This window comes from Ursus americanus, chromosome 34 (genome assembly GCF_024610735.1).
Source record: "Ursus americanus isolate L20-20 chromosome 34, mUrsAme1.1.p, whole genome shotgun sequence".
NCBI classification, from domain to species: Eukaryota; Metazoa; Chordata; class Mammalia; order Carnivora; family Ursidae; genus Ursus; species Ursus americanus.
In genome coordinates this window covers 23004876-23029604 of record NC_142160.1, presented here as the reverse complement: position 1 = coordinate 23029604, position 24729 = coordinate 23004876, and the positions used below count along the sequence as shown (strand labels likewise).

General features: G+C 46.9%; 2 protein-coding genes across 3 annotated transcripts in view; one reads left to right on the top strand and one right to left on the bottom strand.

The window, feature by feature from the left end:
- Positions 1-7493, top strand: part of UBQLN1 (ubiquilin 1) — a 55989-nt gene extending 48496 nt beyond the window's left edge. Inside the window, exon 11 of the mRNA XM_045780948.2 lies at positions 18-7493. Coding sequence (XP_045636904.1) covers positions 18-80 — 63 coding nt within the window. The 3' untranslated portion in view covers positions 81-7493. The remainder of the gene's footprint in view (positions 1-17) is intronic.
- Positions 7494-10665: 3172 nt separating this feature from the next.
- Positions 10666-22465, bottom strand: IDNK (IDNK gluconokinase). 2 transcript variants are annotated; one of them, XM_045780949.2, is made up of 5 exons: positions 22319-22465; positions 18240-18270; positions 17789-17875; positions 13252-13295; positions 10666-11358 (listed from the first exon to the last, which is right to left on the bottom strand). In XM_045780949.2, the coding sequence occupies exons 1-5, from the start codon at positions 22366-22368 to the stop codon at positions 11013-11015; spliced, it is 558 nt and encodes a 185-aa protein (XP_045636905.1). In that variant the 5' UTR covers positions 22369-22465; the 3' UTR covers positions 10666-11012. The 2 variants fall into 2 exon arrangements, with proteins under 2 accessions (XP_045636905.1, XP_087714911.1); XM_087858785.1 differs by lacking the exon at positions 10666-11358 and adding an exon at positions 11365-11952.
- Positions 22466-24729: the final 2264 nt, after the last annotated feature.

Here is a 24729-nt window from a genome sequence, read left to right as displayed (position 1 = left end):
TCTTGACTCTTTTGTAGAAAGAAAAGGATGTCTTCAGTTTACTCTCTCTCATCATGTCCTTTGAAGACCACTGGAATTGATTTGGCCCAGATTTTATCACATGTTTAGATCATTCTTAATCAGTTTTTAAGTTTCCCCAATTAAAATCTGTGTGTACTCTGTATTGTGTGTTAAAAAGATAACCAACTGGGATGTCAGCTGACCTGAGCTCTGCTTGCAGTTTTTGGTACCTAACTTGTTATTTGGCTGTGAGTAATTTCTCGTGGTAATTTCTTGGCTGTAACAGGGCTGGCGAGGCTTTTCAGCACACTGGACTGGGTGGTCTCGTGAGTACCTTCCAGTTGCTGTAGTGGTACTATTTTGTTGTTGTTGTTATTTGGTTCTGATATGTTTATCTTAGATCTAAATATCTTTTTAGGAGTTCAAAATACTTAAAATTCTCAAAAGCATTAAAAGACACTTTAAATATTATAGGCTTAAATTGTTCTCATATTGGGTTATTTATTGCAAATTGAATCAAGAATGGAGTGGTGAAAATAACATTTCAGGATTTTATTTCCCAAGTGGAAGATTTGTGATAACTAAACAATGTGTAGTGAATATCAAGCACGATCTTATTAAATGACAGCTGGCTTCTGGGTGTGTTCAGAAGAGGAGTTGCACACTTGGTTTAAATATACTAATGAAGGGACTCTTTCGTTTGGGGACACATTATTACTGTGTTAATTTCGTAGGCAAATTACAACAAAACGAGGTGGGTAAAAATGTCACATTAGTCATAGAGGTTACGGTTGGCTGCATGTCTGTGTGCTTGTGCAAAACAAAAGATTGCGTGATTAAGGCCGGGAAATACTGCATACTCTACTTTCTCTCTCAGAGGTTGACATTAAACATGTTAACCGAGAAGCCCTGCATTAACGAAATCTGTTTAAAGTTGTCTAATCCAGGCTTCTCCTACGTTCACCATCCTTTTCAGAGCCGTTCCTCAGGGTAATGCTGTATGAACAGACCTTGGGAAGACTGCCCTCAGCAAGCCTCCACCTCTCTGGTCGTGCACATGGTCCTCTTGTCTCTGAAATTGCATTTGTCGGCCTAGGTTTACAGAAGGCCGGCCGTTCCTGCTGGGCTCAGTTCTGAAGTCCTCCTAAAGTTTGCCAACCAGTGACTCATTTACTCTGAACTCCTTAGCCGTTACTGTCAGCTGCTGCCCCTGGCCCTCTCAGCCGCCTTACAGCTCTGGGTTTGGGGTTGGTTGGTTTGAATGTTTTGGGTTTTGTTTTTTTCTGCTCTGAAATTTTCTTGGTAGTTAATTTAAGTAACATTAAATATTCTTCCTTGACTTCTTTGTATCATTTCTCTCATGGACCCGAGGCAGCCATTGCCTCAGAAAGTTAACACTGAACAGATGGTTCTTTTCTAGTTGTTCAAAGTATAGCAGTAAATAAAACATGTCCATATGGGGTTTACGTGGTAGAATTTAGGGAGACAATAATAAACAAAACAGACACATAGCCTGGTTAGGTAGTAACAGAGAGCTGTGGTGAAAAGTTAAGTGGAGTAAGGTGGCTAGTTCAGGAAAGTGTTTTTGTTTCATGTAGGGTAGTCCAAGAGGGACTTGTTGAAACGGGGACATTTAAATAGAGACTTGAAAGTTATCTGTGAGGGTGAATAACTTCCCAGGAAGAGAGACACCGATTGAAAAGATGCAGTAGTGGGACCGCTCTGAGTGCTTTTGGGACACAGGGAGGTCAGTGTGACTGAACAAGGGAGAAAGTGGTAGAGGGAATATGATTGGAGAGATGGGGGCAGGGAAGTGGCCTTACATATGGAGGACTTAATTACCCCAGTTTTTGTATCCCATTCCCAGGGTTTCTAATTTACTAGGTTTGGAGGAGAATTTGCATTTCTAACAAGTTCCTAGGTGAGAACCACTGGGCCAGGAAGGTGGAAGCAGGGAAACTGTTAGGAAGTAATTTTAGTGAGGGATCATATGGGCTTGGGCTTGGTAGCAGTGGTGGAGTATTAAGTAGTCAGATTTGAGGTATATTTTGAGAGCAGAGCTAGTAGGATTTATTGGTGGATAAAACTGTGAGGTTAAGTAAAGCAAGAGAGGTTGTCAAGCAGGGTGACAAGGTACAGACATATATGGGGTGGAGTATAAATCAGAATTCTAGTTTTGACATGTTAAGTGGGACGTACTTTGATAGGACATATAAGTGGACAAAACGAGAAGGCAGTTAGGTAGCGATTCAAGCTATAGCCAGTGTATATATCTGGTATTGAAAGCCAAAGAACTAGGCCAGTGGTTCTCAGCCAGAAGTGATTTTGCCCCCCAGGGGCTGTTGGCAATGTCTAGAGACACATTCTTTTTTAAGATTTTATTTATTCATTTGAGAGAGAGAGCATAAGCAGGGGAGAAGCAGACTACCTTCTGAGCTGAGAGCCCCACTCAGGGCTCCATCCCAGGACCTGGAGATCATGACCTGAGCCGAAGGCAGACACCCAACCATCTCCAGGTGCTCTTGGAGACACATTCTTGACATCGTGATTGGGGCTGCTCTAGGCATCTAGTGAGTAGAGAGCAAGGATACCGCTAAACATTCTGAGGTGCACGGGACAGCTCCCACAGCAAAGACTGAATCTGGTCCAAAATGATACAGTGCTATGGTTAAGAAATCTTGACCAGATGAATGGTAGAGAGTGTTGATAAACACACTTTGGGAGGAGTGAGGCCTGGTTTGCTCTAACTTCCTGTTCAGGGAGAGTAGAGGAAACCAGCGAAGTAGACCTGAGAGGCCCTGAGAGCAAGCAAGGCACTTTTTCACAAGGAGAAAGATGGTAAATGAACTATCAAATGCTCTTTATCTTCCCATCATGGTTTGAATATTAATCTCTGGATCCGTAAAGGGAGCTAGCACCCTCCTGACTGTGATAGGGGTTTTATAGAGTGATGAGGGCAAAATTCTGGTGAGACTGGACTGCAGAGATACCCGGAGACACAGAGTTTTGAAGCAAAGAGAATCCGAGAAATGCGGGCAATAACTGTGGTAAGGAGAGTGGGCGGTGGTGTAGAGGAAGTTCACCTTTTGTATTCTTTTAAGATGGGAAGTACTACAACATATTTGTCTTCTAATGTGAGTGATCACGTGTGCGCGTCGGGGTGGGGAGCTTGATTTAGGAAGAGAATATGGGATAATTGTTTTCTACCAAAAAATGGTTACTAGCTTTTGATCCCCGGAATAGGGTTTATAAATTAAATAAGCACACACCCCTTTGTTCCACAGGCTGAAGTGTGAGGGAAAGGGGTTCTGAGTCTCTCCGGCCATTTTCCTCAGAGCTGCCTTTCCTTGCCTGCAGGAGTATTCCCTTCCTAGCCCATCTGAAATATTTTTTATGGGCAACCCATTCAGAAGTGGAGCAAAAGCACCCGCTCCCCGCATCTTTGCTTTGGTGAGATTGAAGAGAATGAGGTTGAGATTTCCAGAGCTGGGCAGCGATGAAGCACATGGTCGGACTGCAATTCCAGCGTAAACATGGCTCGTTAGTCGCTACATGCTTTCCACCTGGGAGCGTGGTTGGGGTCCCAGTTCCTCTCCACACGGGCCTTTCCATGGGGCTGTTTGTGCTTCTTTACAACATGGTTGGTAGGTTTCAAGATCAAGTATTTCATGAAAGCTGTCAGTTTTTAAACGTCTGGGCCCCAAATTGGTCCAGTGTCATTTCTCCCGTATTTTAATCGTCAGTCTTATCTTGGCCAGATTTAAGGGTCATAGGCCCCACTTCTTGATGGGTAGAATGTCAGAGAATTTTTAACTATCTTAATCTACCATATACTTATGATCTCAGGAGGGGAAGAATGTTAGAGGAGCATATTTTAGAGAAGTCCAGTGTTCATTCTTTCCCCAGGAAGGAGGAGTAACTTACCTACTTGTAGGAAGGAACTGCGTATACTTGACTGTCTTTTCTAGTCCGAGGTCCTAGCATATGGTAATAAGGTTAATGAGACAGGTTCTGCTTTGTGGGGAGGGCCTGTGGTTTGCTTTTTGTTAGGGTTTTTTTGTTTTTTTCTTCTACAAATTGTGGTAATGTAGATGTAATAAAATGTAACCATTTTAAAGTGTATAGTTCTCTGGTATTGAGTACATTCCGTGTCGTGAAACCATCACGATCATCTAGAACTTCATCGCCCCAACAGGAAGCCCTATAGCCATTAAGCAGTCACTTATCTCCCCCATAGCCCCGGCAACCACTAGTCTGCCTTCTGCCCGGATTTGCCTATTCTGTGTATTTCATTGAAATGGAATTCTATATTATGTGGGCTTTTGTCTGGCTTCTTTCACTGAGCAGGTGTTCCCGGTTTATCTAGGTTATAGCATGTATCAGTACTTGATTCCGTCATGGCTGAATAATACTCCATTGTATGCAGAGACCACATTTTATTCATTTGTTGATGGACGCTTCCACCGTTTGGACGTTGCAAGTAATGCTTCTAGCATTGGCATGAGCATTCGCTTGTGTCTCATTTCTTTCAGATACATACCTAGAGTGGAATTGCTGGGTCACATATGGTAGTTTTAATTTTCAACTTTTTGAGGAACTCCTTGTTTTCCACAGCAGCTGCACCATCTTTCATCCCCACCAGCAGTGTGCGGGCTCCAGTTTTCTCTCCATCCTCGCCAACACGAATTCTTTTCTGTTTGTTTTTAAATTACAGCCATTCTACTGGTATGAAATGGTATCTCATTGTGGTTTTGACTTCCATCTCCCTAAGGACTAACGAAGATATTTTTTTCTTGTGCTTTTTTTTTTTTTTTTTTTTTTTAAGATTTTATGTATGTATTTGAGAGAGAGAGCACAAGCAGGGGGAGCAGCAGGCAGAGGGAGAAGCAGGCTCCCCACTGAGCAAGGAGCACGATGTGGGACTCAGTCCCAGCTCATGACCCGAGTCGAAGGCAGATGCTTAACTGACTGAACCACCCAGACGTCCCTTTCTTGTGCTTTTTTATATTGGCCATTGGTGTGTCATCTTTGGAGAAATTTAAGTCTTTTGTCTATTTTTATTTACTTTATTATTTGAAAGAGAGCAGGTGGGGGGAGGGGCAGAGGGAGAGAGAGGGAATTTTTTTTTAAGATTATTTGAGAGAGAGAAAGTGTGGGGGTGAGGAGTAAAGGGAAAGAGAGAATTTCAAGCAGACTCCCTGCTGAGTTTGGAGCCCGAGGGGCTCAATCTCAGACACATGATTTGCAAATATTTTCCCCCTTTTCTGTAGGTTGTCTTTTCACTTTTTTGATAATGTCTTTTGCGCAAAAGTGTTTAATTTTTGATGAAGTCCAGTTTATCTGTTATGTTTTTTTCTTTTGTTGCTCTTGCTTTTGGTGGTATGTTTAAGACTCCATTGCCAAATCCAAGGTGATGGAAGGTTTTTCTCCTCTGTTTTTCTTCCAAGATTTTTATCAGTTTAGCTCTTACGTATATGTCATTGACCTGTTTGAATTGGTTCTGCGGTTCTAGATTTGCAAAGGAAAGACAAGAGTTCAACCCATTTCCATTCCTCTCTTTCAAGAAAAAAGAAAAAGAACAAGGACAAATAATGCCTCAAACAGAACTTGGTAGCTAGAGGTTAAAATATAGCTAGTTGTAGACCGTGCTCTTGGCCAACCTGAGATTTTGGTTTTCCCAGACGAGTCTTGAAGTTCTTTATTCCTCTTCTCATACCCGTCTCCATCCTAGGCAGAGTATACTGAGGGTACTACATATACTGCCATTCAGTCGGACCTCCATCTTCTTGTGATCCAAGTGTGATTTGTGTCCTATCCAAACACTGAGCTTACGATCTCATGTGCTGTACTCACCATGAACACCGATCCCAGTCTCACTGTGGCTTTGTTGGAAATCCAAACATCCCATATTAAGCAGGCAGTACCTGCAAACCTGCAAACTAGCAAAGGTGTGTGGGTGAAATCCATGCAGAATCTGTGAAGAGGTGGTAGTGGTCAACCCTGGCTGCACATCAGAATCAACTGAAGAGATGAAAAAACAAGCCCACCACAGACTAAGTGGAATTGTTCTGAGTAAAGTCTGGCATGATTTTGTAAAGCTGCAGTGATTGTAATACGCTGCCAAGGTTAGAACCACTGATTTAAAGGGAAATGGGAATTTATTAGTCATTTAAGGCAGTGCTTCTCAACCTCATTGTGCATGTACATAACCTGGGATCTTGTTAAAATGCATATTCTTATTCAAAAACGAACTCAGAATGTATCCAAGACCTAAATGTAGGAGCTGAAACTATAAAACTCGCAGAATAAACAAAGATGTAAATCTTCATAACTGCGGACTGGGCAGTAGTTCCTCAGATACGACACCAAAAACACAGGCAACCAATGAAAAATAAGTTGGACTTAGCAAACTAACTTCTGTGCTTTAAAGTTGATCAAGTAAACCCCACAGAATTGGCTGATGGTGTATCTGTTAAGAATCTAGTATCCAGGATATATAAAGATCTCTTACAACGTAACAATAAAAAGAGGAAAAAACAACCCAGTTTAAAAAGGCACAAAGGATTTGAATAGACATTTCTCCAAAGATGATAAGCAAATGGCCAAATAAGCACGTGAAAAGATGTTCAACATCATTAGGGAAATGCATATTAAAACCTTAATGAGATGCCACTTCACACCTGCTAGGACGGCTGTAGTCACAGAGAAAGTGACAAGTGTTGGTAGCGTTGCTGGTGGGAATGTAAAATGGTGCAGCTACTTGGAAACCAGTTCAGCACTCTTTTAAAAGGGTAACCACAGGAGCCCCAACTACAGAAGGAACTGATACAGACCCTGAGAGATTAATCCACTAGTTCTGCTACTCAGCCCTGACCTCAGAGTGTAACCAGCTACTGCAACCTGAGCCGTTACTTAAGGGGGAAAGCCTACCAAGTTCGCACTTCCTGAGAATGGAAATTCAGCTTAAACCCTCTGAGCGCTACTTGTGTCCTAAAGACAAATGTGTCCTCAACTGCTTCAAATCTAGGCCTAAAAGACCTTGGTGACAATGATCTCTGCCAAATTAGAGGGAAGAAAAGCAGTGCCTGTCATCCAGGAGCTGGCCTACTACTAAAAGCGAGGTCTCCGTCCTGCTGAATAATTTCACGGAATACCTACATAGTTACAAGACTGCTCTGTGACCAAAGTCAAAAGATCCATTTTGTAATTGTGCCTGCACACAGAGAAAAACATGAACGTCATGTGTTCCACAAAAATGACCAAATACCTCCCTGTCCTGGACGCCTCCTGATGAACGATCGCTTTTAGCCTCAGTTCGTTTCTGTCACCTTACGAAGATTCCCTATTTCTCCACAGCTTCCCTGAACACCCACCTCAAATCACCTACTGTGTCCAAAACATAAATCATTTTGTGACATCCTGCTGAGATTCCCCTCCGTCGTCCTGAAGGTCTGTTAGTTACACAACGAGCAATAAACACAGCTTGTGTAATACGGGTGCGTTCCTGCATCATCTGGGGCTAAGTAGTGGCTGCCCTTTTTAAGTAATGCATGAATTTTCTATTGTGCCAGAGTCCTCGCCGTTCCCTAATGTCTGCTATGTCCCACCATTATTGTTTTTGCTAGGCCCTCTGGGCATTCAAATGTGCAGGTCCTACCATTGACTGTCATGATTTTGGGACTTCCCACCCCAAACCATCTGATTGGATCCTTAGTTGAGCTATGTGTTAGATACTCAACATTAGGTGTTGGGGCCTCCTGAGTGATGGCCCATGACTTTCCATCTTTAACCCAGAAAGTGAAATTCAGTTTCTATAGCTTCTAAGGCCACTGGGGCAAACTCCACTGGACGGATTGAAGATTCTGGAAATCGGCACCAGGCTGTATTTTACACCTGAGATTCTGTAAGGGTTGAAAACCCCTCCCTGCACTGAGGCCCAGTATAACTTGTAGGCTGGATGTCTAATATTCTGCTCCTTGGTAATTGCTGGCATTCATAATGCCCATAATACAGTTAATACTTTAATTTCAATCATTTTGAACATACAGATTTGCTATTCAGTGAAGGGAGAATAAATTTGCATGGTAGTTTCAGAAGTTAAAATCTGGTCGATGGTATCTTTGATTAGGGCCAGCCTGTTTTAATTTCTCCCTTTTTGCACTCCCATCCACTGAAAGATAATTTGGTCATCAGAGCAGTCTCTAGAGAGGCCTGGCCTGACAGTTCTGGACCTATGGGGCACCTGGTGGGGACACTCTGTAGTGGTGTCCTGCCCACAGTTCCCCAGTGAATGTGTGGCAGTGTTGTGCCTAGAGCTCAGCCTCTTCCGGCTCCTCATTCCAGAGCCGGTGTACAGCACATGTCCCAGTCAGGTCAGGCCCTCGGGGAAGAAGGAAGACCTGTTAGAGCCCAAAGACTTAAGATTCACACACTTAGCCGGGGTTCATAGACTCCTCCACAGTCAGGAAAGCAGAGTGCGAGTTTGTCCTATGGCCACGCCATCTCGGATGCCAAGGGTGACAAGGGTAAAAAGCTAGCGTTTGTTGTGGTCTCCACACCTTGCGTGTATTCTCTCGGTTGTCACAACTTTACAAGGCAGGCAGTGTTTTATAGGAAAGGAAAACGTGTAACCTGAACTGCGTCCCATGGTGGGGACTGGAGTGGGGGGCAACCTGGAGAATTCCTGCCAGAGAGGGTGGTTAAGTGGTATTTGCAGGGTGGAGAAAATCCTTGGTGTCTATTTTGAGCCACAGCAAACAGGTCTTACCCGCCTCTTCTTCACAAGTCATAGAGGCTGGGCAGGGGTACGGTCAGCGCTGGGCCGCATTCCACTGCCCCCAACCCAGGGACAGGACCCATGGCTGCCTGCGGGGAGTGTTCTCAAGGGCTGGGAGAGCGGTTTGTGCGTGCGGTGTTCCCTGGGGCCACCAGAGGGCAGTAGTGGCGCATGCCATGGTCTCCTGTGTCCATCTTGGGAAGATTCGAGCAGTGGTTCTCAACCCCAGCAGATTCAGTGCCTCTCTTTATTTTTAACTATTTTCTGATGCCCCCCTTCCACCTTGAAGTGAAACTGATGGCTAATAAAACTTATCACAGCAAACAGTAAATATGATACCTTTGCTCTAAAAGAAAAAGGGAAAGTAACTTGTGATGAACTAATGAGTTCCATATGTAACACTTGGACACAGTTGCCCTAGACCAACACAGTGGAGCAGCTGGGTGCTTGTGCCTGTGGGCTGGTCACTGTGAATGAAGAATTACAAATGCAGGTTGATGTACGTGTGTGATAGTCGTGACAGAAAAAAACCACCGTGATTTTCTGAAATGGTAAACAACTCTCGGTAAAATTCAAAAAGAATACGATTGTTCCTTTTTGGTACCCTTGGAAATTTCAGTATATATTACAACTGCAAAAACATTTTTATGCATATAATAGCTTCTGTGCTCTTACAAACAGGCTTTTTCACCAGGTCCTATGTGACAGTCCAGTGGAATGAAAACCAGTTCTTTTTCTGAGCAGCGGCCTTTGCTGAGAACTCTGGCCTGTGCCGAGGATGTGAGATGCCCTATCTTCCCACCAGACGTAAGCCACCTGAGAGCTGGAGCTTTGTGTTACATGACAGGTCCTCAGACCCTGCAGAGAGCCTGTCACGGTATCCAGTCCGGACTCAGTACAGTGGACTGACTGAGTCCTTCCTCTGTGTCTAGGGGTGACTCGGCCACCTTGAGGGCTTGGACCCCGAGTAACGAGGGCTGATGTAGACTGAAGCCAGGCAGGAGATGCCTCTCAAATTGCCTGGCAGAGAGGAAAATGGGAGGCTTCATGTTTTCTTAAGCAAGGTCTGTCTACCCAGAAGGGCCCTTTCACTCCCCTGGCCCCCCAGCATTTATTCCTATTTATAGTTTCTGAGGTAGGCTGCATGCCCTTGTGGGAAAAAGCACACTTTACAAGGCAGGCAGTGTTTTATAGGAAAGGAAAACGTGTAACCTGAACTGCGTCCCATGGTGGGGACTGGAGTGGGGGGCAACCTGGAGAATTCCTGCCAGAGAGGGTGGTTAAGTGGTATTTGCAGGGTGGAGAAAATCCTTGGTGTCTATTTTGAGCCACAGTGGTTCTGAAACTCACTTTCGGGGCGGGGCTGATCAGTGTCCCTGCAGAGTAGCTGCATTCTAGGGTAGAGGGATAAGGGAGCTCCTTTCTGGAGCCTCTGGGGGAAGGGCTGAAACCCAGCCTGTGCTGGCCCACAACGCACCAGTGCCTCCAACCTTTTGCACAGCCTCACCCAGCCGGCTGCCCCCGGCACACTGCTGCCCAGGGGGAAGGTTCATTTCATGTCTGGGCCATAGCGGCTCTGGGGTTCCTTCCTTGTCCTAGAGTCCACTGCTGACGGCTTTGTGGCAGGAGGGCAGGTGGCTGACACCAGCCTGGTCTCACAGGGGTCTCCGTGAAATGAGTGGGGACAGTTGGGTCAGTGAGTCCCGTGCTTCATCCACTGAAGTTCCACTTTTGCAGTTTTTTATATCCGTTAACTGTATGTGCTTTTTATTTATTTATCTTGAGATGATCCAAGAAGAGAGGATTAGGAAGCGTGTGGTGTGATGTGACTTGCTGGTAAGCAGTCGATTTTGTGCAGGCTTCTGCTCCTGGGGCCAGTATACAGGGGATGCCGAGGATAGCCAAGTTTCATTTATTTGTTCAAATACAGACATGATCAAGGATATTCTAAATAAGGTTGTGATTTACAGCATTGATTATAGAATTCCCTCTGATCATCTGATTAGGTCACAGGAATTTGAATTTCTATTGAAGCTTTACTTTCAAAGTTCCCTCCTGTCTCCTCGTATGTAGAGCACAAATTCCTAAAAATATACCTAGACAAGTATAGCTCAGTGCACTAGGGTTTGTTACCCAAGAATTTAGAATCCAGTATTGGCAAAGACACGAAAACATAGTTTGGGGTGGGATAGAGACGTCTGCCTGATTGTTCTGGACCCCCGATCTGAAACCATTCTCATGTTAGAGTTTCCAGGACTGTAGCAATTATCTCTGAAATATTTTTGTCCACACTGACTTGAATGAAATTTTCTGGAGCCGATGGGGGCTCCAGAGTGTCGAACTGGGACTGCAGTAACTCAGGGGGCATAAAATGTCCTTTTCTTTTGAGTAAACGTCCAGAGATGACCTCAAACGACCCACTCAGATGGACCACAAGGAGCTTCACCTCAGCTGGCTGGCTGTCCTTCCCCGTCTCATCACACTTCAGGGGTGCGCCATCTTTTCCTCGTATTAAGATGTCTCTGTACGCTTTCTTCAGAGCTGAACAGGCTAGAACCACATGCTGTCCAGAGGCTACATCTCTGTTAAAAAAGGAGGGAGTGGCACTAAATAATGAGGACATTTGAAATAACTAGTGTCGATTCTAGGCCGAAGATTCCAGTCCTACTTCTCTGCCAGTGGAAGGCATTTAAAAATGATGGTCAAGTATCAGGCAGTCTTGGCTTTAAGGTAAAGATCTTCCTTCCACTGGTGAACTGAGCCATCTTGGGCAAGGTATTTACCTCCCTGAGCATCAGTTCATCATCTGTTAAATGGGGCTACTTAGAGCACCTGTCCGTGGAATTGTGAGGATCAGTTTGTCCAGGTGCCCAGTCACACAGGAAGTGCTTGGAAGGTGTCAGCCCTGCTCCTGTGCGTGTAGGATGTGGCTCAGCCGCCATGCGTGGACACGGATGGCTGTTGGCGGGTGACTGTGCCACACACACCTCGGCTCAGGTGTTCCACAGGTGTTCAGAGATTTGAATCTCACAACTGGCTTCCCCCCATTCCTACTCCACAATATGCTGGCAGTCTGGTGAAGTTACCAGTGCGGAGCTGGAGAACGCAGGAGGAAAGGGGAGTATCAGACTCTCTGTGGTCTAAGGTGAGCAAGATATGAGAAGCGAAGAAAAAACCTGAGCCAGAAAGAGAGGCAGAGTGACAACGCACCGCAAAGGGAAACCAATGTGCTCCGAGACTGCGCAAGTAAGTGAGCCCCCACTTCCACCCAGCTGCTGTGCGCCCGTCTGTGGTCAGGAGAGGCTGCCATCTTCTGGCTAGGAAGGGACTCAAGCAAAGAGGTGAAGGGTAAACCCTGGCTTGGGTACTTCGTAGAATGTTTGCGTCAGAACTGAGAATTCTAAAGGTGCCTGCCATTGATCTATGGCCAATGTACACTTGAGATCCAGTGGACGGAGTGTATCATCAGCATGAACTTAGGTACCTGGGCCTTCTGGCCCTTCCCAGAGGCCATGGGTGAGAGCTTGTTTATTCTGGGTCTGGATGTCTGATCGCTGCTCTCCTGAGGATCTTCATTTCTGCTTCCATCACAGGTCAGTGTATTTGATCTCTGACGAGTCTGTTTATGTTCGAGACCCAGCTGGGTAGGAGTTCTCAAACCCTGAAACCCTAAACTCTAATAAGACTATGCAAAGGCAGGTTGCCAGCTATGTCAGTGCCATGTGAAAAAAGTAAACTGAACTTTTAATCTTAAGTATATTCTAATTGCATATGGCGCGGATGGTTTTAGGTTTATAAAATATAAAGTGTCACCTTCATTCTAGAAAGCAGATTTATAAGCCATCCCCTGCCTTTTCTTAATCCTTTTCCACATCCCAACCAGGATTCCCAGGGGTCAGGTCCCCAGATGGGTAGAGCGGATCTCATCTGCTCAGAGGCACGATACAGAGCAGGACAATTTGGGACTCCCAATTCTGGTGACCAATTATCTGTTCACTTACAGACGAGTCCAGGTCTTTCCTGGTTGCCACAGCTTGAAGTGGGGGGAAGAGGTGAGACAAAGATGTGACTAGAACAGTGGTGGCATCAGTTACCACCTTTCCACCACTACGATGTTTTAGATGCCGTTCTGAGTGCCTCCCATACCCCATTTCACCAATTCTCAAAATAATCTGTGAGTAGGAACTACATCCCCATTTTCAAATGGAGAAACAGGCTTATGGAAGCCAGCTGGCTGACCAAGATTCCCAGATGATAACTGCGGAGCTGTCTAGAAGGTTCATTTCCAGGACCCAACTAAATTACACGTGGGTTCTAGCTGATTTAGATCATTGTTGGTTACTTGACAAGTGCACTCCTTTTCTGGGATCCTTTATCATCGGCCAGTTGTGATTTCAAGAACGTATTTTTTGCCTCTACTTTCTGATGAGTTTTCTTTACTCACTGGCTTATGCCAAGGTCTGATGCTCTCTTACCTTAGTAAAATGTCACGTAAGTTGCAGAGCCATGGAATCCTGTCCTGAAATTAAAGCAGACACAAAGTGACTTTTCTCAGGTATTGTTTATTTGTACAGAAACACAGTTAATCATGTTCCTCAGAGAAATCTTAGTGCTTTTGAGAAGTAGGACATGACAAGGCTGCGGGGTCAAGTCTCTGGGCAGTTAAGCACAGTAACATTATGATGGGATTAGCGCCCTTTGAAGAAGAGACCAGTGAGCTAACGTGTGCTCGCCCTCCTGTGCTGACACCGCTCCTGTCCCCCACACGTGCAAGCCGGGGAGAGGACTGTCCCCAAGACCCTGACTGTGCCAGCCTCCAGAGCTGTGAGAACTGAATGTCTTTTGGTTAACCCCCCACAGTGTGGTATTTTAAGCTGACCAAAACTCATCTGAAAATCCATCTGGGCCTGGGGCCTTTTTTGAGGGGAGATCTTGGATTATAGATTCAGTTTTTTTAACGAGCATTATGTTATGTTCAGGTTTTCTATTCTCAATTCAGTTTTGGTATCTGAGAAAGCAGGAAGAGACCACACATACAGTTAGATCTCTGGACCCTCCTGATTCCTAAGCCAGATGCAGCATCAACAAGGTCTTATTTCCATTTTGGGGGAAAAAACTGAATAATCTCTGCCCCCAGATCACTGCCATCCAAGCACATTTTCCCACAGTAATTTATATTTTTCTAAGAAGTTGTCCAATTTAAGTCTTTAAATTTACAAACATCAGTTTGTTCACAGCCCTGTTTTCATTCCTACTCTTAATTGTGCTTTTGTCCCTGCTCTTGATCAGTCTTGTTAGAGATCTGTCTATTTTTATGTTTTTCAAACAGCATCGCTTATCATCTACATAGTTTCTTTGGCTTATATTCCATTAATTTCAGCATTCATTTCTATTTTTTTCCTACATTCTTCCTTTTTATTGTTTTTTTCCACTGGAACACTTAGCTCATTACTTCTCATTCTTGTTATTTTTCCAGAAATGCATCCAGAGGCCATAGATTTCCTTCCAAGTAATGTTTCAAAGGCCTTCCATAAGTTTTGGTTGACAGCACTTTTGTTGTACATTTCTGAATAGAGGGAAGGGCATGATCCAAGACTGGTGTACAGACTCTTGAGTAAATGGGTGAAGCAGATGCTTCTTAGCCCTGCTGAACAGGAGGTGTGGGAGTTGGCGGTGAGGAAGGTCAGGAGACACTGCCCGGACCGGGTGCTCAGGAACTTGAGTGACCACCAGGAAGGCTGGGCTTTACTGGAAGGGCGTTAGGGAGGACTTGGAGGCATGAGCTCCAAATTTTGTGTTCATATTTGTGACGAAAGGGAGTGACTGAGATCCCCGCTTCACAAAAGCAGAAATTGGAACAAGAAGGAGATATTAGAGCAAATTCACTCAACTCTGTGAGTAGTTCCTACAGATGATAGGACAAATCGTGAAAGTCAAACACACAGAGGCTTAGGGGAAAGAGAAGAGGAAACAACACAACCCAAATGAGCATCTCTGCCTGCGGGGTCTGACATTCGAGGTCATCGCATTCCTGATGGTGTCCCCCGCCCCCAGCCCAGTGCTTGGAGGTAGTGGGCACAGTGAATGTTCTAGCACTAGGAGTTCAATCAGAACATGAAGAGGACAGAGAAAGATTCCTGGGCCTGTGGTTTTGGTGATGTGATGGAAACACCTAGAGACATGCAGTGCCTCCTGGAACGGGATGGTGGCTAAGGGGAGAAGGGGAGTTGGAGCTCAGGGGAACAACTCAGGAGCCCGAGTAGGGCCAGGGCTGCTGGGGGAGGCGGACGGAAAGAAGGAGCGGGTGGGGAGAGCAGCAGCCAGGGACCGGTGTTTATACCTCGTACAAAAATGAACTTGAGACCACGGAGGAAAGAACACATGTACAAAGCATATACACCCCCAAAAAGATAGGGACAAAAACTCCAAAATTCAAACTCCAAAATTTGTAGGCATTTTTGAAAGATAAAACCAAGAGTGACGTATTCTGTAAAAACATTTTCCAGTACTTTACAAATTTTCTATACAGGGCAAGTGTTCTTTTTATAATCGGGAAAATTTTTCTCAAAAACCCCCTCATTTAACAGACTTTGAAGTCTGCTTCATTGTCACTGCGGGCTGCTGGGGCACCATGGACCTGGCGTGGGGTGGGGGTAGGGGGACACTGGCAGCTTGCAGATCCTTTATCATCATCACTACACAAAGACATCCTGTCACGGCCTGGGTGGCCTATCCGTCCAGGCCGGCGCTGTCCACTAGAGCTTTGTGTCGTGATGGAAGTGAACACCTGGGCAGTGTAACCCAAGAACTGGAGTTTACATTTTATTTTGTATCCATTTACATTTAAATAGCCTGAAGGAGCCCTTGGAATATTCAACACAGGTTCTCTCTCTTCAAACCTCAGCCCTCTGAGCACAAAACCTCCCCAAGCCTTCCCCAGAGGAGGCTGTACCCGCCTCAGCCTTTCCACCGGGTGGTCCTCACAGTATCGCGAGGGAGGGGCTGGTTGCTCGAGGGGTCCCTGGTGCCAGCCCAGCTGTGACCCACACCGTCACTCTCAGCTGAGTGCTCCTCAAGAAGCCATTCTAGCTCTTTCTCTCCCTGGAAGAGAGAAAGTCTAACGTCTGGCTGACTTGTACAGTTTCTCCTAAATATATTTAGTGACTCACTATGTTTCTTCCAGTAACCGATAACCTTTTCTTCCGTACAATAAATTCCTCTTCTGAACTCTACTCCTTCCCCCACCCATACTGCCCACTTAACAAGCCTCGCTTGTGAACAGAGGATGGATGTTTAAATGCCATTTTAAAAATCCACCCATTTGGGTTGCTTTACTTAGTTCTTTAACTTAACTTTATTTGCACTCACCAAGGAGAAAAATAACACTGGCATGACCACGTTTTACACACTCGGTAGAAATGGTTTATGTTACACGTGTGTATGTACAGATACGTTAGTGACAATAATAAGCGATGTTTACGGAATGCTTAGGGTACTTCACTGTGCATACTTTTAGTAGTATCTCCTTTAATCCTCCCAAGAACCCAATGAAATGGGTCCTGTTACCATCCCTACTTCACAGGAGGAAAATAAGGCACAGAGAGACTAGCCATGTGCCCAAGGCCACACAAGCTTCGTGGCGGAGCCTGGTTATCTGCACTGTGGCTTATCTCTAGTATAATGTCATTATTATGCTCCAGTCATTCTGTATCTTGTTTATGGTTCCTTGCTCCTATCTTCTAAAGTCAAATGTCGTAAACTTAATTTTGATGGTTCAAAGTCTGCATCTTGGCCAACTCAAGCCGTCCTCCCTGAAACAGGAGTGTACTCAGAGTCCCTAGAATTAGACCTAGTGCTGGTGAAAGACTCCAGTCCCTCGAGGCAGGACAGAGGGAAGAGAGTGAGCTAGTGGCAGCACAGCTCAGGCCAAGGTCACTGAAAGTGGCAACCACAGCGTTGGTCTTTGGCCAGTTCCACTCTGTTCCTGCCCTTTGGACAGCCCGGCCTGTGAGCCTGGCTGGGGCCTCAGCCCTCACATCTCTCCGGGGCTATAGCGAGTTACGCCAGCGAGTCCAGTCTGCACCTCTGCTTTGGGGGGGACCCTTAGGAAATGCCCTTATGATGGTGCACAAAGGAATGAGGTGCTATTCATTCCTTCACTTAACGACTGAGCCACAGGTATCTTCCAACATTTACTGTGTGGCCAGCCCTGGTGGTATATAATGGTCAACAGAAAGGCCACAGTCCTCACCCTTTCAGAGGTAAGATCTAGTTGCAGAGATAAATATTAATCAAGTTCTTACACTGTCAAATGCCACCTTGCGACTGGGACCCAGGCCGCGCGGGCCGTGGTGCTATGGGAGTTTCTTACAGGAGGTTTTACTTCAATAGGTCCAGGAGGGGCTTCCCTGAAGAAGTGGCATGGAAGCTGAGCTGTGGATAGGAGCAGGGTTAACGGAAGAGGGGACAGAAGTGCATTTCAGACAGTGGAACAGCAGATGCAAAGGCACTGGGGGGCAGGGGGGGAGGAGCAAGGCAGTGGGAGTGATTGACAGGGGCCAAGGTGGCTCTGGAGAGAGGGAGGGTGGGCACAGCACCTGAAGAGACTGGAGTGGGACATGTTGAGGCCTTTAGGTGCTTGGTCTTGACCCTGAGATGGATGGGAAAGTTCCAGAGGGCTAGATTTGAATTTGTAATGGTTCCTCTGGCTTTGGGGTGTTTGCGAGTCTGGTGGCAGCTGAAAGGCCTGGGGAGGAGGATAGAGGCATCACCTCGGAATGACATCCTGCAGATTAAAAGCCTGCCACAAAGTGTCCCGGCAGGCCCTGCCAAAGCGGAGGCGGGGTGGGATCCCTCCTAGCTCTGTGTTCAGAGAGAAGTTCAGGGCCAGAGCTGACCACGTGCAGGACCCCGTGTGCCTGGCTTTGGAGGGCTGTGCACGAGTTGTCTGGTGCGGGAACTCTCCTACACCCTGGCTGGAGCGCCTGTGTTGGAACAGACGGCGAATGTTACCTGGTCATTCAGTGGGATCCCTCTTCCCATCTTCACTCGGTTCTCCTCTGGGTGATAGTCGTCCGCATCATAGAATTTCCATCCCAGCTTTAAGAACAAAGTGAAAGGGTGTATGTGGCAACCACCATTACCGATACTACTGGGCAGGCGTGGAAATGGGCAGCCAAAGGACCACCCCCACCCTACCTCCCCCCCATGTTCCCCACCCCACCCTCGCCCCCCTGGACGCAGGAGAAGGGAGGCTGTGAAGCCAAGTCATCATCCCTGCTCACTGGGCTGCTACTGCTTTCATTCATCACTCTTGGTGATCACCAAGGAGAAAACCAAGACTGCTCCATTGGGTTTCACAAGCCACGTCCGTGGTGAGTTTTACAAACCACTATGGGTCAGAAGAAGGGGGGCCGAAGGAAGAGAAGCAGAGAGACAGTGCAGTGGGACTCGAACAGGTTACCTTGGATGCCAGCAGGGCGCCCACGGTCGATCTGTGGAGAGGACACAGGTTCAAGTGACTGCTCTTCCCAACCCGTGCATGCCTCCTGCCATGCGGGGTGCCCTGGGAGACAGCCAGCCGCCCCGCCACGTTGAAACCCAGTCATTTTATGAGATGCTGGAGTCCAGAGCATGTTAGCGTTCTCCAGGAATTTACTTATGAGTTACCACTAATTCTCTTTTCCAAAAAGCAATATATAAGATCTCGTTAAACTCCTGAAGTTCTTTCTGAAGTTCTTTGGTCCCTGTTCTAGAGACAATTACATTTTTTGAAAAAAGTGCTGAATAGGAGATTTTACTGAGCGTACTGGAAGGAGGGGCTTGACAGGGGGTTTAACCTCCCAGCACAAGGTTCAAAGAGCTCATAAAAGCATTAACACCTTGTTTGGGGTTTAACAGAGACACACTCTTAAAGAACAAAGTAAAATTCGGAATGAGAAGTCAGCCTGGGAGGGAAATGCCCTCTGCGTGATGCGTGTGATAAGGACCTGTTGCTCCCCTACCAGGCAGCACTCGGTGGAAAGGGCTTGGGTCTCAGCACCTAACAGCTGGCCACGTGCTTCCGTGCAAGTCACCTTTCCCTCTACATCTGTTTTCTCGCCTGCAAAACGGGGGAACTGAGCTAAACCACTCACTACTCATTTCACTCAGCCGGTACTTACTGAGCACCTGCTAGTCCCCAGGATATGAAAACAATGAAAATAAAAACAATAAAAACAAAACTCTGCTCACGTTCTAGCTGGATTCAAGGGTCCTGTCTCTCTTTTGTGGAGAAGGTCTCAAGGAGCTGTTAAAGACACACGTGTACCCAACTGAGACCTGCTCCCTGATGGAACCAAAGGATTGCGGAGGGTTGTAACTTCTCCCATTAGGTTCACTGCGCTGAAGCTTGCATAGGGAGACATCCTGCAGCCTACTGGTGACCAACTCCACGGCCGGGGGAGCCAGAGCTGCGCATGACAGAAATTACACTGGGGGCGCCTGGGTGGCACAGCGGTTAAGCATCTGCCTTTGGCTCAGGGCATGATCCCGGCCTTCTGGGATCGAGCCCCACATCAGGCTCCTCCACTGTGAGCCTGCTTCTTCCTCTCCCACTCCCCCTGCTTGTGTTCCCTCTCTCGCTGGCTGTCTCTATCTCTGTCGAATAAATAAATGAAATCTTAAAAAAAAAAAAAAGAAATTACACTGAAGACTAAGTTAGATGAGCCAGGGATGAACACGTCAGCCACCACTCACAATTTAAAAGAAGAGCTAACTAGATTTGGGTGTAGACTGGCAGGGAGGAGACGGAAGGAAAAGGAAAAGCCACTGTCTACTGCCCTATCCAAACCTCCTAAGCCAGAGAACAGCAGGACTCGACATGGACACGGACAGGGACCCCCAGCACAGTGCTCCGCTCAGAGGAGACTGATTGGAGCAAGCATTACAGACCAGTCTGGGGCCCAAAAGGTCCCTAAGCAGGTTGGTTTAAATCAGGATCAAGGAGGCTGAAAAAGACTGTAAGACAGTGGTGGTTAGGCTGGGGCACAGATTAAATGCAAAAGATACTCAAAAGGCCAGAAGCGGAGGGTGGCTTCACGAAGGCTAAACGTAAAACTAACCTTGCTACCTATTCAAATAGCTCCATTTATTCATTTGTTCATTCATCCATTAAATTAGTAAATCGTTTTTGAGTATCTACTGCATGCCAGGCATTGTTCTAGACAGGGCAGTAAACAAAAAGGAAAAGGATCCCTTGCATTTGGGTAGGGGAGGGGGAGGCAAGAAACACAATAAATAAGTAAAATTATTGCCTGACATTGTTAACAGTGGTTTAACTACAATCTTTCTGGTTTGAGACTGTTGTTTTCTTGAGCCATTTTTTTCCTCGCAAATGTTATGGAGTATAATTTAAAATCTTGCAAGGCCCTAACAAGGGCTCACAAAAGTCACCAAAGAATTCACTGTTGCTATGTCTGTTGGTCAATATAATCATTCTCATTTTATTACTCAGTCCCTCAGCGACGGCTGACGCTGAACTTTAACCATCAGAAGGCCCAGGGCTCAGTCCTCAGCCAGCTTCTTGATCTTTACTCACTTCCTCGGTGATCTCAACATCTTAATTCTTTAAAATCTGCGCACCAAGGATTCCTACATTTATATCTAAAGTTCCTCTCCTGAACTCTGGACTTGGATATCCAATCAACCACTTGACAAACCCACTCAGATGACTGATAGGCAATTCACCACATCCCACATTGAGTTCCTATTTTTTCCCCCCAAACCTGCTCTGCCTACTGCTTCCGCATCAGTCAATAGTAACGCCCTTCTTCCAGTTACCCAAGCCAAATATCCTGAAGTCATCATTGACACCTTTCTCCCTCTCTCATATGCCACATCCAGTCCATCGACACGTCTTTCTGGTTCTGCCTTCAGAATATCTCCAGCCTCTGACCACTTCTCCTCACCTTCATTGTTTCTCTGACCTCATCTCCCATCACTCAGCCACAACGGCTTCCCTGGTAATCCACTACGAAACAAAGCCTCCGGGCCTTTGCACTTGCTATATTCCCTCTGCCTCATCTGCCCTTTCCCTAGCTAGCCACCAGGCTTAGTCCTTCACTTCTTGGTCTTGCTCACATCCCACTGCCTCAGAGGAGCCTTTCCTCCCTGTCCTGCCTGCTGTTCCTTGTTCTACTTACTCTCCTTTATTTTCCCCTTGGAGCACCTACTACTGCCTACCACAGTACATACATGTATTTATTCTTATAAACTTCCCTTCTGTTTCCCATACTAGAATGTAAACTCTGAGGGCAGGTATTTTATCTGTCCTATTCATTATGTATCAGTGACATGGAGCCAGGATCGAACTCTATAAATAATTACTGAATGCGTGAATATCATAACCATATAAATCATATGGTTCAGACCCCCCTTATCTAATCCAAGGCAGAGAGGGGTACATGAATTTCCCAAGCTCACACAACCAGGCAGCAAAGCAGAGCCAAGACCCGGGACTCTTGATGAACCCACTACATCACACCATAGAAGCAGTCTTACAGTCTTCAACTTCTTCAAATCATACGACAGCTAAGGATTTTCAGGCTCCATGTTTTATTTTAATTTTGCTCCAAGACGCCCCAAATTATTTTAATTTCTTAAGAAATGAGGCTAAAAATGCCACAGTAATTTTGAAAACCTAAATTTCCTACCTGGAGCAAGAAAGAGACTTTAATATATATTTGACCACACAAGCAGTTAGTGGTTCAGAAAATTCTAGAAGGGTACTATGGGCCTTTGAAGTTATGACATGTCACTTGAGAGCTGAGCTGTCTTTTGCTGCCTGTGGTGGAATGCCGCGGTAGCTGCCTTTTTCGGTGCAGGGCACGGTTAGATTTTGGTCTAATCAGGAAGCCAAAGTCTAGCTCCCAGCTCCCAAGTTGGCCAGACTGGGCTGGGCAGAGGCTTTGTGGCATCCGGGTTCCTCCTTGCGAACCCTTTGGGGGTTGACTCCTTATTAACACTGACTCCTTCCAGTTAAAGCTGATAAACGTTGATCACAGCACAGAGGAAACAGACCAGAAGGTGAAATTCCCTTTCTAAAATCTCATCACAAAGTCCAGCACCTCGCAGGAGGGAGCTGCCGCTCTGCCCAGCCTGACAAAGGTCAGTGGGAGACTGGGACGACATTTGCCCCTGTGCTTTGGGCCTCGCACCCTTCCACCTCATTCTGACAAGAGGCTCCCAAATATCCGCACTAGTGAACGCCCGAGCCACCGCGGGCGGCGCCCCAGCAGGCGCTTCTCCACAAAGGGCTTTCGCTGGAGCCTCTTGGGGTATCGATGGAGAACCCGGGTCTCGGCGCCCCGGGGAGGGCAGGTTGGAGACTGGGGAAACGGAGCAGGTGCCCCGGACCTCACTTCCTCATCTGCAAAGGGAAGCTGGAGGCTCCCCAGAACCCTGCTTACCCCGCGGGCCCGGAACGGTGACGCCTCCGGCCTCCGCCGCGCGCGCCGCCTCCTCCAGTGCGCCCCCCGCCACCCCCTGCTCTCCTAGACGTACTTCCCCGAGCCGCTCACGCCCATCACCAGCAGCACGCCCGGCGCCGTCATGGCCCGGAGTCCCGCTCCTTTCCGCTGCCTTCCGGGGCCGGTCCGCCCCGCCTCCCGGCCGCGGAGGACCGAGCGGCGGACGAGCTGGACAGCTCCGCCCCCGCCGCGCTGCCCCGCCCCCGCCGCGCTGCCCCGCCCCCGCCGCGCTGCCCCGCCCCCGCCGCGCTGCCCCGCCCCCGCCGCGCTGCCCCGCCCCCGGGCGAGCCCCGCCCCACGCTCCGTGCCCCGCCCCGTCTCCGGCAGTGGCGGGGAAATGGAGCCGCTCGCGGGCTGGAGCAAGACTGCCCCCGGTACCTGCTCTTCTCCACCACCTGTCCTCCTCCCCCGGACCCCCGCAGGGGAAACTCCCCCTCTTGTTTCTCCACCAATGGAAGTAGCTTTTATTTTTTTTTTAACCGTAGAAAGGAGAAGCAGAAAATAAATTCACACTTTCCCACACCATGCGGCAATAAACTTCCATCCTTTTTTAAAAAAATTTTTATTTGGTTTTCGTCATAATAAGTGTAAACCACCATTCTTAAAACAATCCCTCTTCCTGTATAGACAGGTGGGTATGAATACTTTATGAAATTCCGATCATGCTGTACACAGCGTATGGTAACCTGGCATTTTGTTACAAGAATAGGAGGCGGACATCTTCTGGTGTCATTGGACCATAGTGGCGCATGTCGTGGGTGTATGGCTCTCCTATTTAATCTGGCTTCTGTTCTCCGGTAAATTGCTTAAGGGGAAGGACTATCCCTTTGAAGGGCCTATTTGCTTTAGAACAGTGTGCTAATTATGTGTCGTTTAAAATATTTAATTAAAAGCACTTCCAGTGCATTCTGCCCAACCTCCCTTGTTACCCAAGTTCATACTACTGTGTCCTCGAAAACAATAAAGCTGACATAAAGCACTTATCTAATGAGTATTTCAATTAGCCCTGTACTAACTTTGTTTTATTCCTATTTAGCTGGAGGGGGTGTTCCTGGATACACATTTACAGATGAAGTTGAGACCTGGAGAGGAGGTGACCTGCCTAAGGTCTTACAGTTCAGTTACGGCTGATGAAACTATCTTGAACATCTGTCTCCAGGACTCCAAATATGAACATTACCGTCCAGATGCTGCCAGGTAGGTGGGTAATAGATGTAAGCAAATGCTGTAACTTGTGCTCTTTTTGGCTTGGGCGAAAAAATAAGTTCACATTTCTTTCAAAGTTCAGATTGGAACGGATAGCAGAAAGTCTGGTTTTTCTCCCCAGATTTCCCTCCCAAGATACATTCAAGAACCTCAGATTTGCTTTACTAGTCAGGGTGGTGGCAGGAAGCAGCCAACTCAAGTTGGGTTGTTTGCAAAGGGCTTAACAAAGGGACTATTTACAGAGTTGCAGGTAGAGGCAGTGAAAGCCTCTAGGGGCAGTATCCTCTTTCCAGTAACCGACAGGAAAAATAGCCTTAGGAAGAGAGAGACAGATACCCCTTGTTGGCCCAAAGGAGGAAACCAGGAGAATAAATGACCTCCCCTCCCCTTCTCTTGCCTTCTGATCTTCTGCTAGTGACCAAACCCCACTGTCCAAACCTAATTGGAAGGCAGAGTTAGGGAGTCTGTTGAGTTGGCTCATGCATACCAATCTCCCAGGCACAGAGCAGGGAAGAGAAAGGTGGAGAGTTATCTGACGGGGCAAAGGAAAGATACCCCAGCACTTCTGTTCTCAACTCAGTGAAATAATCCTCCTGTGCCTGCTTCCAGAGCAGAACTCAGAGGTGCCCCTTAGAGCTGAATTCCACCTTTTTGTTGTTGGTTTTGGCTTCTGAAGAGTGGTCCTGGTTGTCTCAGAGCTTCTCACGTGTTACTAAGGGCAACCCTGAGGCTGAGCATCGATTTGCTATTAGGTCCTGTCTGTCTACCGCAGGAACTGCTTTATTAGCTGAGGCACAGGGTGCTCTGGGAACCGGAAGAGACCCTTGGTCAATGGCTTCCTGCATGTGTTACCTGGTGACCCAAGTCCAGATCACCCCCATATTGCGGACAACCCACACTGTCTAGTAAATGGTGGCTGTGGAAGAGCTCCCATATGCAGCTGCCCATTCCACAGGAGATAAACGGGGTGTAGTGGGGAACACTTGCTCTTAATGCACACAGGCACTTCCCAGGGAAGCAAATCAGCTACGCTGGGTAGGGCAGATATTCCCATAAAGAGTGCCTTACAATCCCGACATATCTCATTAAGAAGAGGCGATATCTGTACCTCTTCCCTTACAGAAGAGTCCTTGATACTGATTCAATTTTGGGAATTCAGATAGATGCATGGCAGGGGGCACCTGGGTGGCTCAGTTGGTTAAGTGTGTGCCTTCGGCTCAGGTCATGATCCTGGGCTCC

What these genes read in the sequence shown, in the direction of transcription:
- IDNK (XM_045780949.2), bottom strand. Translation starts at nt 22,368, where the DNA reads ATGACGGCGCCGGGCGTGCTGCTGGTGATGGGCGTGAGCGGCTCGGGG. An exon ending in GGATCCCACTGAATGACCAG is followed by an intron (nt 13,296 to 17,788) that starts GTAACATTCGCC and finishes CTTTAATTTCAG; the next exon opens with GACAGGATTCCATGGCTCTG. An exon ending in TTACGTGACATTTTACTAAG is followed by an intron (nt 11,359 to 13,251) that starts GTAAGAGAGCAT and finishes CTTTTTTAACAG; the next exon opens with AGATGTAGCCTCTGGACAGC.